General features: G+C 40.4%; 1 protein-coding gene across 6 annotated transcripts in view; it reads right to left on the bottom strand.

Annotated features, from left to right (window-relative positions):
• Positions 1 to 17,909, bottom strand: part of EYS (eyes shut homolog) — a 456,551-nt gene that overhangs the window by 268,835 nt on the left and 169,807 nt on the right. For all 6 annotated transcript variants that reach the window (XM_083431300.1, XM_083431295.1, XM_083431298.1 and 3 more), the window contains 3 exons: positions 7,007 to 7,131; positions 4,890 to 5,014; positions 2,202 to 2,433 (listed from right to left, as the gene is read on the bottom strand). In XM_083431300.1, the coding sequence (XP_083287426.1) occupies positions 2,202 to 2,433; positions 4,890 to 5,014; positions 7,007 to 7,131 (482 nt within the window). The remainder of the gene's footprint in view (positions 1 to 2,201; positions 2,434 to 4,889; positions 5,015 to 7,006; positions 7,132 to 17,909) is intronic.

The raw sequence follows: 17,909 nt of genomic DNA, 5'->3' as shown, positions 1-17,909 counted from the left end.
GATGCCGTTCCCCATGCTGAAACAAATGAATGCCCAGAAGTACCGGCAGCAGATCTCATTAATGTGGAGCAGCTGCTTAATAAGACCAAATTCATCCAGAACGCCTCATGAAGGAGAGGCTCTTTGCTATGCAGAACCCGATCTGAGAATTCATTGGAGAGTTTCATGTCAGCTGAAGAACCTGTTGCACATGTTTGGTTTAATTTGCTTAAAGAACCTGCAGTTTGCCAGTTGAGGTCAAAGGATGTTTGCTTTTTGGATTGCTGCATAACTGATGAGCTAAAGCCGCCTACCTTTTCTGAAATGGCTGCTTCAAGAGGGAAAACAGGTATCACAGAGGGCTTTGGTAAAATCCAGTCTTTGCCTATCGATATTAGGGAAGCAGCTGATTGCTCTCTAGTATCCTCTTGAGGCAACATGGAGAGAACTGAAAATGCAATTGCCAGAGCGGCAGGCTGGAATCTGGGGGAGAGTAATGAGTGACTATTTAATTCAATCAAGGTCTCTGGTATGCTACTAATTACTGAGCTCACGTCTGTAGCAGATAAAGCAAGAGCCTTATGGTTCCCTACTGACAAACTTTGCACAGAGGGAACTGGAACTGTCATTAAGGAGTCTGTGATAAATGAGGTTATATCATACTCATCTTGTGAGAGTGAGACTAGTGTTAAATCTCCTGAACTATCAATCACTGCCCATGGCTCAGTTGTTATGTCGGACGTTATTCTTGTTGCAAACGGACCTGAAAATCCCAACAACTGTGAGGTGGGAATGTCTGCTGAGGAAGTGAGCAAGAAGGCTGCTGAAGACTCACTATTGGTGGTTAATGATCCTAGTCCCGTGCCTTCAAGTGGTATGCTGGACATTAATTTAGCCATGCTAGAGGTTGCAAGAATCCCATGGTTGAGAAAGTCTGTCTTTTGCAGACCTTTAGAGGATAAAAAGCAAGGGGGGCAGTTAGAAGAAAATAAAAAATGAACAACTTTGGCCCTAGGCTGGATCGGCAGCAAATTGCATTGCTACCTGAAAACCATTAATTCTCACCCAGGCACCCCAGAGCAGACAAATACAACTCCGTAAATCATATTCTTAATAAAAGTGTAAGAAAAATTTTAGTGACCTCAAGAGCTGACTAAATGCAAAGCCTCACATTATTCACATGGTGAGAACAGAACAAATAGCATTGCTTGGAAGAGATGTATTAAATTTGCTAAATCAATTTTTTCCCTGAGAATCAATATAAAAAGGATAAATTACAGATCTGTACCATTGAGAATTTGAGGGGCTGCCATGATAAGCTGGAAAAGTTACAAAGATAATTATATTTACAAATTGGGTCACATTTAATTTGCTTATCTACATCAAGAAGAAATATTACTTAGATTTTTTTTAAAAAAGGAAAGAAAAACAGCAAAAAGATCAGGCCAAAAGAGGGAATGAAGCATGCATTTTGAAGTTCGCTATTGAATAGCACAGTGTTTAGAAGAGCTGTAGTTAGTTGAATGAATAGGCTCAGACACATGACACTCAAAATAGGCCACTGCATTTAAGATACTATTCCATTTTTAATGGTTTCCATGCTAGAGGATTCTTTTCCTTTCTGAATTTGAAGCACAAAGGAGTGAGAAAAAAAGTGGAAATGTGCAAAACCCGGAGGAGCTTGTTACAGGCATTCTTATGTATGAAAACATCAAGAGGTTGGGAAAAGATGCACACAAGAAAGACACGTGCCAGGGAAAGGAAAGGCAAGTTTCTCAAAGCGCCGTCATCTGCCTTTCAGTCTGAAGAGGATTGCACTAACAGAGGGGGCAGAGACGTATTAGGGAGCATAAGAAGTCACACATATTAGCCAAGCTCAAATGAAAAGCTAAACAAGTTGTGGAAAAATGCAATTCTCTATACAGTGTAGGCCAACAGCTGGAGTGGAGAGGGGGATATTGTCCCTGAGTGCTTTTGCACTCAGTCCACCAGGAGTTCTAATAAACAAAGAATGGCATTCAAATTGACAAAGACAGGTGCTTAGTTAAAGAGAGCAGAATTCAGAGTTTGGGGAGGGGGACCCTGAAAGAATACAGACGAGAAACACAGAATACAGAAGACATTAATCCTTATAAAAATAATTTAAAACTGCACACACTGAAAGGGCAGGGTTTCATTTAGGACCTCTCAGTCTTTTATTCATAATACTTGTACTTTCTTACCTGTGGAAGTTTGAAAAATATAAAGGTCAGAAGGCGAGAGGCTTGGATGGGCTGATGCAAGGCTTCTCTGTAATGGCTCACTAGGGGGCACTCCTTCCATTTTGATGATGGTTTGTCCCCTTTGGGGGACTGCAGGTAAACAGGTGATATTGTTTATTCCATCCACACAGAGAAACCCAGCAGGGCAGGTACGTATTAAGCAATCGTCGTAATTAAGCTCACAGCTTCGGCCCTAGAGGAGAAGTTTTTAAAAAGTCATTATGAAGGCCATTTCCATTTCCTTGTCACATTAAATGGTTCAAATTATTGCTTTCTTTTGATTCCGCCTCCCTCCCCCCCCCCCCCGCCCAAAGAGAAAAGAAAGAGATACTGTCTTATTTCAGCTGGGCAGACTGCACTTCCCAAAATTAATTTAAGCCCACTGAGATTTTTCCCTTTATTGATTTCATGACAGAGACCCAGGCTTTTCAATTGCAATTTAATTATGGCATTTTGACTTCCAATCAGTTCAAAGAGCAAACTACCGGTATTAAAATAAAGATTCCATCTCACAGTCCCTATCACATTCTATATCCTAAAACAGTTTTGTTCCCAAGTTGTCTGCCTTTTAAAGTTAACAATATGCTTCTCGGAGATTGAACCAAAGTGATATACAAGGGTGTAAACAAAAAATATGTTCTGATGCTATAATTACTTTATGTTGTACTGTCTGAAAAGTACACAGTTTATTCCACACTGTAACTTGATTTGTGCAGCATGAGGATGCCACATCCTTACAAAGCAGGTTGCAATACACTGAAATTGAATTATCTCTTGGGGGATCAAGAAATGTGTTGCCTGTCTAAGGAGCCACAGGATGGTGTTTGCTATGGCATGCCGATCTTTCCTTTCTTTCCATTGAGTATGCACTCTTTGCAAAGCCTGCCTACTAGTCACAGCACCATTGCAAGAGTTGCAAATACTATCATGGCTAGGGATGGAATTTTCTGAAAATATCAATATCAACATTGTGCACGCAGATTTATTTTTTTACAATCCCTACCTTGCATTTTGGTCTCGACACACAGTTAGCACTAGGCCTGTTTGACCTTTTCTTCTCTCTGTGTTCAAGGTATGTGTGTTTGTGTGCTTCTGCTCAGTTGTGCCTTTATGCAAATAGAAAGACTCCTTCCATTTGTGGAAGAGTCTTTGAACTAGTGAAGGCATCCAATAATGGAAGAGGAAGGGAGGGGATATTCAGATTTCTCCTTCTCCACGCAGGTTTGTGCCACCTTTCAGAGGGTTCCTCAACCATCCAGATCAGATTGTCTGGAAGGGGCAGAAAGGGAATGCATGGGGGAGCAGGAACAGATAAGTATCTTTTCCCCTCCATCCACTAGTGGAGGGATTTGCTGGGTTAAAAGTCCTCCTACTCATGGAATGGAACAATTGGATTCCACCCATATAGCCCACATGTCCGATGATATAGTGTTTGGTCCAGAAAACCTTGTGCCAACATGAATATCCTGCTCTGTAAAAGTTCCCCTTCTCCTTGCTTATCTTTTCTCCAAAATAAGTGGCTAATGTCCCCTGAAAGCCCCAGTCTGAAGCTTCAAATGAGAACTATCAGGCAAAATAATTCCAGCCGGCCCTTCCTTTTGTTTTTATTTATCCAAAGCATCTTTTTCTATTAAAAAAGTCCCAGTTGTGCGTTGACAGAGATGAAATAATGCAGTTGTTCAGCTCTTTGAGATTTCAAATTGATGTATTATATAATTAAACTATTGGGGAGTGATACTAAATAAACCACGTACGTAAATCACTTTGATCTTAACCGTTTTTTTCTTCTTCAAACAGCAGTTTCTTCCCTATTCGTGCCTCTCCCCCCACACCCGCAAGAGTAGGAAAAGAATGGGATTCATCTGAATAACTGCTTGCATATCTTGGGAGATTTATTGTAAAGCTGACAAATAAATAATGCATATCTACTGAACAGGAAATTTGTTGTGCATTATTAGCCAGAAATCCAAATTCAGCAAGAGCAATCTACGCAAGGTAACAGGATAAGATCTGGTGCGAGTAGAACAGGCAGGATAAAATCACTACGGCAAAGAAACAGGTTTGTATACATGGACACAATTCCTGGCTCAAGTGTAAAAAAGGTTAATGAAGTGGGAAGGGTGGATTTAAACAGAGCACCCTTAGGAAACAGAATATTCTGCACCTTGATTGGATTATGGATGCAGAGTGCTTTCCCATCTTCTACAGTTGCTTTTTTTTTTAACAACACAGCCATAGAGTTGTGGTGTCAGGGTGTGCGTGTGTCACAGCTCAAGAGTGACTCAGCAAACCTAAGCAGCACTAGACACTTGACTGGTGCTGTTACAGCCAGTTTATAGCACAAAGGTAATTTTCCACTGGGGATTATATAAACCTAAAACTCCAAATTTAACTTTGACAAACTACATGGAAGAATCCAGATATACCCCTGCCAGGGAAACATTCAGCATCTCCCCATAAATAATAGACAAAGAGGTGGACACCTGTGTGACTGCACCACTTCACACAACAGATGAGGACTCAAACAGAGCAACACAAGAAGGAGAAGCAGGCAAAATCCTTCTTCCCTGATACTTAGTTTTCCATGCGCAGAGAGGACTGTGGGTATGTGCCATCATAACACATCTAGCAAGATTTTCAATAGCGTACCACAAATCCAGGGTTGCAGTAACAGGTGTAGCCAAAGCCTGGTTCATTCTGGATGCAAATCCCATGCATGCAGGGATTTGATGCACATTCATTGATATCCTCTTCACAACGGAAGCCTTCCCAGCCTGTTAGAATGAAAAAAGTGTATCTCATTGACCTTTGCTATTGTAAAAACCATGTTAAAAGTCTCTCTCTGTGTGTGTACACATCCAAATCTCTTGATATGTCTCCCCTGCCCCATTCAAACAAAATAGTAAAAAATAAAACACGGACCAAGTGTCCCTATTTTCCAGTTCCCTAGTATGCATCACCATGGCTGCTTGGTCCTGTGTTGAGCAGGGAGAAGTGAAGGGAGTTTGTACTCACATTTGCCTTCTGCCCCATCTGACTGAGAACCCAAAGTTACAGGGATCCCTGGTCAACGCAGAGGATTCAGCTGGTATTCAAGTGAATGTGAGCAAACAAAACAAAAACTTCAGACCTCTGCTCAACACAGGAAGGTCAAGGACTGGGGAGGCGGGACGGAGGGCAGGGAGGAAGATGTGGGGAGCCTAGGGCCGGCATGTGTAGCTTTATACTGACTACATGTGGGGAGGTTTCCTGTTCATGCGGAACCTAAACAGCACCAGTAACGTCCTACAAAAAACTCTTGTTTGCTGTATTTTTAGGACTGTATGCAGTCCTAGAAAAACAATTAAAAAATGCATGTTTCCCTAAGAACAGAAAGCCAAGATAGAAAGAAAAAATACTATAGCATGCGTCTCAAATATATCATACATGCAATATGTGAGATATATTTATATAATAAACATATACCCCCCATCTAACTGATTTCAATGGAAGAGTGTTAATCATATGTGTCTAAATCTCTCTCCTCTTAATCTTTCCAAGTGCTTAATGCTGGCTCAGTGGTGCCCATTAAGCATCTAGCAACAGGGAGGCAAACTATCAACACTGTCATTTCTAAAGCAGCCACTGGAAGCTCCCATTTTGATCAGAACAGTGACTCTGAAGAAACTGGATCCCCTCCCCTCAATGCTATATTTCCAATCTCAATATCTAAAGCTGCTACAGCCTGCTTTAAGATGAAAATGAAAATGTCGACATATCTCAAAGGAGTCGACTCCTAGGGGCAGTTCCATTCAAATGGTGTGTGTGCACTGCACCAGATGATCGTTTATGTGGGGTGGGGTTTACCTGTCCTCCCCCCAATATTTTATTCAAGTTGGCACCCCTGACATACCTGGTTACAGATTCCTCACATCCCAAGTGTGCTGCATAAATAAGGGTCAATTGCTGCCAATAGGCATACGGCCACGGAAAGCCAGAATCCAAGGAGCTGCCTTAGACATGACTTTTGATCTGCAGGTCCCTTGTGCTATTTCAATATGCTATTGAAAGCCCCCCTCAGTTTTGTAAGTTGCTTGCCTTACAGCGGTTCAGAAGCCCTTTGAATTGGCAGAACTAATTGTGTGGTTGTTTGCATTCCCGCCAAGCTGAAGACACAAGGAAGTGAAGGGAGAGAGGAAGCACATGATGCCAGGGATGCTCTAAACAAGGGTATTAATCTCTAGGCACATTTTTATTTAGTTGCATTTATTTTCAGAAAGCCACTTCTTCCCCCCCCCACCTGATGATATGTTTGAGGGCCAGAAGACTGTCTGAAACGATCCCATTAGATGTGTCCAATTCCAAGAACTGTCTTAACTCAAAGTGCAAACAATTTGTTCCACCATTTTCTTTCACAGTAATGTTTAATCATTCTGTTTAAACCATGGCACAATTAACCACTTTAAAATGCAAATTAAAACACCCCATTCTACCTTTGGACTTCAGACAATATTTTAAGTGCATTCAGTGGCTTCCCTTGAAAAGTGTCTATTTTGATCAAGAGGTTACATCAATTTGCACCTCAGAATCACTCTGGAAGCAAGACAATCGCAATGAATTACTTTCTGTTTACAGAAAAGCATTAGCTCCAGAGCTTAATTTCCAGTATGTGCTGCTTTATCTTGGTATGTAAAAAAAGAATGTTCCTTGCATTCAAAAGTCCTTTAGGAATTAAATCCTTTATGACATGAAAATGCTTTAATTCAAAAAATCATTTCAGTGGTTACCTTCCTGACATCTGCAGAAGTATCCATTAATAAGGTCTTCACAGACGGCGCCATGCTGGCAAGGTGATGAGATGCACTCATTGATGTCTGCTTCACAAAACTGACCAGAGAATCCATCCAGGCATCTAAAGATTTAATAAATTCCATAGTACAATATAAACATAGTGCAGTATAGTACAGTAGGTTTTTTTTCTTGAATAAATGTTTTATTTATATATTTTTGACACATTCAATCTTAGTTTAGACTACTTTTTGTTAGATAACCACCACCTATTATGTTATTTGTACATTCACATTGTTCATCCTAGAGAGGACCAGCCTTGGCCCAGAAACCACTCTTATGGGCTGCCAAGTTGCACTGAGGAAAACCTCTTCCTCTTTCATGACCACATGACACTTGCTTTTAAGATCCATTTCAGTCTACTTTACAACACAGCATTGTGGCAGAAAACAATCTGACGGCCTACACAAATTATTGTAACCTGTGGGTTGATGGGTTTTTTTGTTTTTTTTTGCTGGACTATTGATTTTGTGGGACTTCTCAACCGCATTCCATGTTTTCAGGCATCAAGTTCTTCTGGGATATCTTGATGGATTCAGGGCATCACTTTGTGATGGTTCCACTTCCGTGAGATGAGATGGGGTATGCTCAGTAGGCAGAGATCATGGCCAGGTGGCCCACACATGAGGCAGGCAGAGGCAGCTTCCTCAGGCGGCAGAACCCCAAGAGGAGGCACCTTCACAGGAACCCTGCCCACTGAGATCTCATGGTATCTTGTTGTAGCCCACCATTGCTGTTTTGTGGGTACTGTGGCATGATCCAGGTAAAGGAGGCTTGGGGGGCAGGGCTTTGGCAACAGTGGGGCAGCGCCTTCCTATTTCACCTCAGATGGCGAAACGGGATTGGGCTGCTCCTGCCAGAAATGCCATAGCTTCTGCTTCTTCCCAGGAGATGTGCTGTGTGGGGCTCACCACATTGCACTGTCCAACTCACAGTGTTTAATATTTATATGAAACTTGGAAAAACCATCCATTTATTTGCAGTGAGATGCCATAAGAATCCCTCTTATCTTTCTTTTTTCAGCAAATCCAGGTACACTCACAGCAGCTTTATCTCCCACTTCAGTTGGAGATTTTAAAGGGCAGTGCCTGGTGTCCAATATAAGAGGTAGGTAGGAATTCAGCTTCCGAGTATATTTGCTTTGGAACACTGTCAGATGAAATTGCTGCTCTAACAGTTGCATTGCCAGTGAGTTTAGAATGATCATTAAAAAATGAAAGGAAATGCAAGTATGCATTTAATTGACCTTAGCATGTACTATAGCAAGAACACTCCTGCCAGAGTAGTTGAAGAAGGTCGGTGATTCAAAGTACAGGCATCTTTGAAGAAATCCCACAAAACAGCAGATTTAACAGGGAACACGGCGACAGATTTTTATTTCCAAAGTATTTTTTTAGTCAATAATGTGCTTATAACATAAGTTTGCATCTCTACTGATAAAACGCCAACCTCTAAGCTATAGATCTTATGGCCATAGCCGTTATTTGCTCCCCAAATCAGGCTGAGAATGAAAGCAAAGAGTCTCTTCCCCAGCTGTAGGGCAGCTTCATATGTTCATATATCCAGAGGTTATCGACAAAGCTTACCTGTCTTCTGGTTGAACAACTCCCTTCAGTCTTATATTGGGCCTGCGACTCTCCAAATGTCAAACTACCTCCCCCCGATCCAATTCTAATCCATATCCTGCTGTAGCCCATTGTTCTTTGTCTCTGTTTCTCACCTGTACCCTTTTCTCATCTCCTTTCATCTCTCTGGTGACATTTCACAGCTTATGAATAATTTGTATAACTGCCAGGTTGAAGGCTACCATCTCAAAAACACTCTTCCTCAAACGCAGGAGTTTGTTGAGGTTATTCAGGAGCAATTAACAGCAATTGAAGTTAATGAGACCACGCCTGCACCAAAACGTTTACCTGTTTGCTAGGCACGTTCTGTCTAGATAAATGGGCAGGGACCTATTACTACATTTGCTTGGGATTCCTATTTGTCTGAATGCATCTTAATCCTCAAGAGTAAGAAAATGGTTGGAAGAATATTTTTTCTCCCTCTAATAATTAGGGCTCCGAAGAGAGTAACAAATCAAAATGAAAGACGTTGCTTCCGAGTTCCCGTGAAATAAGATAGCCCAGTGAAAAGTTCTTTTGACATTCGTCCTGATTTCCTCCCCACTCAAATCTGCATTTTCTGTGCAGAATAAATCTTGTTAACTACTCCACTCTAACAGGCCAGTTCTGTCACTGGAAATTTATATTGGGGTGGCTATACATTATTAACAAGCTATGAAAAGTCACAGGCAAAATGTCATGGCAGCTGAGATATAGCAGCACCTTGGGATTCATATTGCAAACAGTTTAGTTTTAATCATCTTGGACCACGAGGTGCCTTGACATTTGAGGGGCAACTTTTTCCTTTTTAACTTCAACTGGAGTCAGACCTCTATTATCTCAGCCATAATTTTCAGCCTCGGCAGTGATAGAATGTTTTACCTCCTAAATTAAAAATGTGGAAAAAAATCGATCTATCACAGACCTTATCGTTCGTTTAATCAATGCTCACATGCAGGCTTAAAGAAGTAGAGCAAGGTCAGCTGATAATTCTAGCACCTGCAGGACAATTCAGTGCAATGTGTGACCACTATTACATGAATGCCACTGGCTGAACTATACTAAAGAGAGAGGGCAAATCTTGATTCATTTCTTATTAGAGGAGGGGGAAATGTGGGTGGGCTTTGTAACTGAAAGTGATACTGCAATCCCATCCTACAATCACCTCTGTTATATCACCAAATATAAATCTAATGTGCCAAATTAATGTACAAATATAATCACATTTTTCTAATAAGAAGCATTTTCTTCTTCTTCTTCATTTTTTGCAGTTCAGAGGCACGACACAGCTGGTAGAAATCCACCATGCCGGTCCGGCTATTCAAAGGGATCACATTAACTATCTGAGCCACATTCAGTGCAAAGTGTGACCATTATTATATGAAGGCCACTGGCTGAACTATACCAAAGAGAGAGAACAAATCTTGATGTATTTCTTTTTAAAAGGGGGAGGGGAGTAGACTTCATAATTGAGAGTGATACTGCAATCCCATCCTATGAACACTTCCATTATATCACCAAAGTATCAAGCTATAGTGCTAAATTAATGTACAAATATAACAATCTTTTGCACACACACACACACACACACACACACACAAAACAGCAGTACAGAGACAAGTTGTAGCTGGTAGAAATAGGTTGGCTGTTCAAAGAATTGCACTACTACAGGCAAAATAAATGAAACAAGTGCTTTTTCCTTAGCTAAATAATAAAAAGGAGCATTGTTCTCGAATATAAAAATGCAGTAGATGTTTGAAATCCCAGCTCCATCAAACATGCATCTGACAAGCTGAAAGCTCTTTCATGCTTTCAGCAGTTACACAGAAATGTTTCAAGTCTGGGGTTTTCTTTCAGCGCTTTTGATTTCTTTCAAACCTGCCTAATTTTTTTTGTTACCTTTTTATTCTCTTATTATTCTTTATATCCAGCCACAGACTAATTGCCAACTTCCTTTTAATATAGAAATCAGATTGTGAGCTCCATTATAAAGGAGTAGTCCTTTTATCAGGATGTACAAAGCTTTCCATATTGCAAGGAACCTCAAAGACTTAGTCTAATAGCATCTCGCACAAGGAATTTAAGCCTGTTGTCTGTTGCTTCCATTCCATGCCTGCTTTGCAAGATTATTGCATATATTCTTATATATATTTACAGGGTATGTTTCTTCCCATTGCAATTCTACTGAGTGGTTCAAAAAAGAGGCAATTGGGTCTTCTGAACAATCCCTGGTACATGGTGCAAGATTATGTGAATTCATTCACGACGTTTTCCATTACCATTTGCTTCCAACAGAACATACACTAGAAGGGCAAGTATCTGCCCCAAGTATTTATTCTAACGACACTCTTAAAATGATAATCATCACAATAAAATTGTCCTTTGAAGTACAAGGAGCTGAGGAGATTTAATTCTCAAAGTACAACCCTGAAACATGGCCAATAATTTGACACGTTATATAAGGTTGACATTTGGGGAAATGTAAACCTTAGCCTGCTGCCAGCCTTCACCTTCTCAGCCAAATGAACCAAGTGGAAGGATGCCTGGGAGTTTGCTGACAATTTGAGAGAAAAAAAAGATTCTGTGAAGTGCTTTCCGTAGGGTTCTTACCCTTAACTTCACAACTTGTGCTTGTTTGTAACAGCCTGGGTTCCTCTCTCCCACGCTTAAGTCCCAATTTCTGTATTGACATGCTAGGTTGATGTTAATATGCAGTGTAATTTTATCATAGTTCTCATAATTACTGCCATTCACTAAAGCAAAGGACTAATCAATCATATCTTTATTACAGTGAAAGACCAGCATAACAATTGACTAAGGATGAGGTTTGGTTGATAAGAGATCTTAGGATAGCCCCCTATAGCTGGTGAGACACCAAGGAAAACACAGCTTGGTGTCCATGTATTGTGGCTTATGGAATACTTGAAAACTCTCTTTTTTGTACAATCCACAGCAGGAAGCAGCAGTACAAGATTAATCAAGCCCCAGGCAGACCAGAATCCATTACTTGGTTGACTTGGATGCCATATGATGTGATTTACGCAACAGTTTCCTAAGATGTCCAAGGAGATTCCCTAAGATTTCCAATGAGAGGCTTCTACATGCTTCCAAAGGAGTATAAATATGCCTTGAAAAGTCGAATGATCATTTGGAATTAGCAATTCTATGAGATCTCAACACAAACTGAGATGATAGAAATATTACAGGTGTTTTATTGGACAATATCTCATGCCCTGAATAAGAAGACACTGAACAGATCCAGGTGACTTCAGTAGGGTATTTTACTAGTGCAGTTGCCCAAAGTTTCTCTGCTAACCCCTGTGGTGTGTGACTATACTTCAAGGGGATATGTCATCAGTGTGCACAGTGGAGGAGAGAGCCAACTATGTGGACAGCCATCTATATTTGCCAGGGGGAAACTGCTCTTTAGTGCTCAACTGGAGCAAACGACAATCAGGTTTTCTGTGGACTGCAGTTTGTTCCAACTTAGAACTGAAGAGCAGATTTTCCCTGGAAAAGGAGTGGGGCAAGGAGAAAACTGCTTGGACCCATGCTTTCTAAGCATGGGAGAAGCAGAAGTGTGGACGAGCCCTTACTCTGTATGCCCCAGTAGAAATAGCAAGTCCACACGCACTTCCTCCCCTGAACTGAAGTGAGAAAACCTGTGAGCAAGCCTTTAAATCATTTCTTGACTATGTGAAATAGGTAGCAGCAGCAGCAGCAGCAGCAGCAAGGTATCCCAAATGCAAAAATAATGCAGGTGATCACCTGGACTGGAATCATACCATAATGGTCACATTTTATCCTGTTGAAATAAGTAGGAATAAAGTTAGTGATGCTCCAACCCAATATTTTCATTCATGCCAATGAAGTGCAGTGGTGTGTGTCAGAGTATATTATACATTGTCACAGAAGATGATATGCTATCTCTCTCAGAGAAACCATTTGGGAGCACAGTATTGTCTTGTGTTGGCCCTGATCACCAAACATCTTATATTTGGGGCCTCATGAGGACCAATATATTTTCTAGCATCAAATTCTTATTGTCTTCACAAATCCCGCTCTCTCCACACACAATTTCTATTGCTCCTGTATCCCTTTCTTTATTGTTGTCATGCAATCCTTAGTTTATGAAAGTGTTTGATTAGGCTTTCAAGTATCGCCTTTTTTCCAGACAAATAAAAACACACTTGCTCTTTTTTATTCAATAAAAAGCTTACTTTTTGTCTCAGTAGTCTGAAACAGCAGTGTCATCTATCTTTGTTCCTTCTGAAAGCCTTCTGTAATTAATTCCCACCAAGTATTAACTCAGATGAACAACAAACACCCCCTCCACTGGGTAAAATACCAATCCCTTTGCAGGGGAAGAATCTACCTTGAAGGGAGGTATGGAAGGCTTCCTTCATGTCTGCAAACTTATAAAACTGAAATCCATGTTTACTCTTCAAAGAACCAACTTTTCAGAGGTTCCAGTTGCTCCCATTTGAATTTTATGCCTGGTTTTCAATACTTCAGTCTCTCTCACCTCTCCCCCCATGAAGAACATTAACTAGTGTTTTGGACAGAAAAATCTAGGCTTTATTCATATGAAACTTTTTCTATGGACTTCGGATAGGGTTGGCATTCAAAGAATCTGAGATGGTGAACAAATCTGGTGTTAAGTTGACTGAAATAAATCCAATACTCAATGTAACACCATCTTTAATTATTTATTTAACTCATGCTGTTTAACTCATACAGCTGAGTTATAGGAAATGGGTTAACTAATTTGTTTAGGTATTAAGAGACCTTTTAAAATACAGTGGTACCTCGGGTTAAGAACTTAATTCGTTCTGGAGGTCTGTTCTTAACCTGAAACTGTTCTTAACCTGAAGCACCACTTTAGCTAATGGGGCCTCCTGCTGCCACCGCGCTGCCACTGCTTGATTTCTGTTCTCATCCTGAAGCAAAGTTCTTAACCCAAGGTACTATTTCTGGGTTAGCAGAGTCTGTAACCTGAAGCCTCTGTAATCTGAAGCGTCTGTAACCTGAGGTACCACTGTATTGTGAGTTAAAAGCTCACTGTGGTTAATTATTATCTCTGTATAGGAACTGTAGCATTGTGGTTTGATGTTAAGATAAAAAAAGTTGAGGCCATGTTACTGTGTTTTGGTCTTGTAGCTCCTACTGCTGTCTGTCTACAAGTTTTTTAATTTTCTTTTTAAAAGAGAAAAATCACTGGAGGAGGAAAAAAGGAAACCCAGCTACTACCGAATTTTCTCCCACCAGTTTAAAATAATCCTGGATTATTTTAAATAGCACGAATTCCGAAATAATGAGAACTAACAAAACACAGCATCATTGTATGCAGAGGCTCTTTCCACCGTCACGTGGCAGGGATATATACTTGATGTGATCCTAACTGACATAAATGCAGAGGCAATCAGAGGTAATAATTCATAACTCATTAATCTTGATATTTGTTACTAGGCCTAACACTGTACGTCTCACATCAGTGCCTTAAAGCACATTTGACAAACAATGCATGTCATTAATCAACATTAGAAAACAAGTTACAGCTGAATAAATACAAACATCTGCCTCCCCCTTCCCCAAAAGTTTTGCTTTGTTTTGTCAGTTTTAATGGGCACTCTAGCAATTGGCACAGGAGTAAAAACCCAGTTGGCATAATTATCAGCAGTTATTTTCAGAGATCCTTTCCCCTCTTTTATCATTGCCAAAAAGAAAAGCCTGCCTGGAAAGGGAAGCTATTTTTTTCTGTGAGGAAAAACCCCTTGACTGGTTGGCATTTCTGACTTCAGTTGTGCTGTCAGAATGTAAAAGTTGCATAGCTGGCTAAGAACTCCCAGTTAATATTTAGAACCTACTTCCACTGGCAGCAGGAAACAATCCATCTGTGTCACTGCTCGGAAAATAACAGCAACAAAAAGTTCTTGTGAAAGACTTGACCTTTGAGACAGAGGGGCAGTTTGCATGCTTTGTAGCAAATTGATCCTCTGGTGTCTCCATAGATCAAGGATGCAGAACCCTACTAGCCTGGTGGGCTGGATTGTTATCTCCCTCACCCCACCCAGGTCCAGCTTGACAGGGGGTTGGAGCTGCTCACCTGTCAATCACCCAACATCATAGGGGTGTTCAAAAGCCCCTTTCAAAGCACCATTTTGTGCAGTGCTTTCAACGCTGACTGTCAGCTCTCTGGATGATTGTTGGATCTTCAGAACCCCCACTGATAATTCAGGCTAAGGTAGAGAACTCTGAGAGGGGCTTCTGCAGATGTCTTGAGACTCCCCTCTCAAAACATCATGCTGCCCTGCATTTTGAAATGGACTTTGCAAGCACCACCAATCAGCTGACAGCTACTTCCTACAAATACCCTTTTCACCAAGCCCTTCCCTTACCTGCCTCGCACCTGACATTATGCACAATGCCAGGGATGAAGCAGGTGGATGTGACTTGGGTGAAATGGCCTTGTGGAAAAGTCTAATTAGGCCTACAGGCCAGAGGATTCCCCAACCCACCCCTAGCAGTAGATGGTCCATGTTGTGAATTTTTCTACTTATCAAAACTTCCCTACCAAATAAAGCTGACACTATTGTGATTTGCCTCTGAATGATTTGTTGTCCATGCAACATGCTCTCTCTCTCTCTCTCTCTCTCTCACACACACACACATTTACTGCTCTTCTTGGTGTTTATCTTTATTTTCTGTTATTAAGTTAGTGTTTTAGTAATTTTACGATTGAAGCTGGGATGCCTTTTTGATAATAATAAAGTGCATTCACACACACACTGCATGCAAAAGCTCCAGCACTTGTTAGCTCTGTGGTAAAAAAAGAGAGGAAAAAGTCTGAATCTGGATTTTCTTATAAGCTAATAGAAGTCAAACTGAATACATATCATTTTGCACATTCCTCTTCCACATTCCAATAAAGCCTGTGTTGCTATCTACTTGAATGACAAGTATGACAAATTGCCATGGAGAAACTTGTAAATAGCAAGTCGTAATTCTTACTGAAATCTATACTATTTCACATTGATGACAGGCTCTCCAGTGTAATTTTCCAGCATAATCATTTATGAATTATCAGTTATTAGCATAAGGAGAGCTTCTGATGACATTTTCATTGTTTTTCCTTTTCCAGCAATTCATCAAAAGGATTTTTTTTGTTTTGATTTTGTAAATATGCTTTGGTTTGACGTTGCATTAGCCTATAGTTGAACTAAACCCAGCAAACTTCATTACAAGACTGGTGTTTGAATGATCATTCAGCAGTAGGTACCTCAAGAATGTCTATGCAAAAATTATAGGTCAACCTACTTATAATCCATCACCAAGCGGTGAAGCAGGCAGTGGTTTTAGACATCATGGTGAAGCCAGGTAAGCAGATATACAACAACCAACTATCTAGTTGTCCTTTGCACAATTGGTGTCATTGTGGGGCAGTTAAGGGCACTCACAAGACCATTTGTACAATGCAAGAATTCTCCTGTGCCTTAGGTAACAATGTATTTGTTACGGGCCGTTGCACACACTTGCTTGAACGAGTTCTCCATGGTGTGAAGGCATGTGTCTATTTGAGCACTCTACTCATGCCTGCAGTACAATATAGGCTTCTGAACTGAAGCAGCTTCAGTAGTCCTGGTGGAATATATATTATATATATATTCCTAGAAGTTGATGGAGGCAACTCCTCCCTCCTGGTATGCTTGGACCTTTGGTGTGTAGCTTTTTGTACAGTGGATCATGTCAATCTGTCAACCCCAGCGTGAACTGCTAGCTATGAGTGTCAGGTCTGGGTCTTGAGTGCTTCTGTTCGTTCTTTCTTTTCCAGAACACACTCAAAAGTTCACTGTCAATGACATGCCCTTGGTTGTTTTGAGGGTTCTACTACACAAGCCTCAGCTCAGCCCAGACTTTTCAAATCTCTCTGAGCCTTGGAGCTTTGAAGAAGAGGTGATCAGATCTTCCTCATTCCATTCTGTTACTTTTGGGGAGATTTTTTTTCACATCCAAGTATTCTGCCTGACAACCTTCACTGATCTTCTGGAGGGTTGTTGGTTGTTGATTTTTTAGTTCTAAAGGAATTAAGATTTTGATGTGCAATATCCCTCTACACTAGGTAAAACAAAGTAGTTAGACCAGGCTACATAATCTGTGATATACCACTTTTATGGCACCCACAAGGGCCTACAGAAATGTCTTGCTTGTACCACCTGGCTGGAACTGCAAGAAGATGATTGACAAAAATGGAACAGTAATCAGGGGCATGATTTGCAATGGACAGCCAACTGCACTCATGTTCAGGTACACATCACATGAAGAAGAATTGCCATCATATATCCTGGCATTTATCCTAAGTTTAAAAGGCTATAATGTAACTGAAATGTATTATAAATTTCAGCAGAACCGTTATCCATATAATGGGGTTTAGGAGAGCTATGTTATATTAAGGGATGAATGAATGAATCTATCTATCTATTTCTAGTCTGCTCCTCTTTCACATGTGTTCACTCATAAGGCCATCACATTCCATTTCTGCATTTTAAAAAATCTGCAGGATTTTTTTCCATTTAAACACGTATTTCAAATGTATTTCCCCCCAAACAACATCCATGCATTATTTGAGCCAAAAACTGTGATGTTCAAAAGCTGGTGGATAACTAATTAATCATCTATACATTAGTCCTACAGGTACAGATAATGTCAGTTGCACTGGAATTCACTAATATAAAATTCCTCAAGCATCTCTACTTATATTCCAGTCCCAGATACATTTACTTGGAAGAAAGAGGAGCTGATTTCAAATGAATTTACTTCCAAGTAAGTATGCTAAGGATTAAGTCACCTTTAACATGGTTATACTGCTCAGAAAGATGAAACATACTCTGCAAGAGTAGGTCAAACTATTTCCCTTATAACTGAGCAGGAAAAAGAGCAAATTGCTAATGTCAAAACACATGGAAATTTACAATTTAATTTTTTAAAAAAAACTAGAGTAATTGTTAGCCTCCAAATACAAGTATATGTGAAGTTAAATGTCATGCCCTAAATATCCTGGAATATGAAATGTTATCCTGAAGCATATCATAAAGACTCATAAACTCGGGGCGGGCACTGGTGGTGGGGAGATAGTGATATTATTTTAAGTACCTTTTGCAGATAACCCATGAAAAAGAATCCCAGGCAGCAAAGCATTGCAGTGATTGGAGATATATAGAAGTCTGAATATCATCAAGTG

The sequence above is a fragment of the Podarcis tiliguerta genome (genome assembly GCF_965153285.1).
Source record: "Podarcis tiliguerta genome assembly, chromosome: 3".
Lineage (NCBI taxonomy): Eukaryota > Metazoa > Chordata > Lepidosauria > Squamata > Lacertidae > Podarcis > Podarcis tiliguerta.
This window is presented reverse-complemented; position numbering and strand designations above follow the sequence as displayed.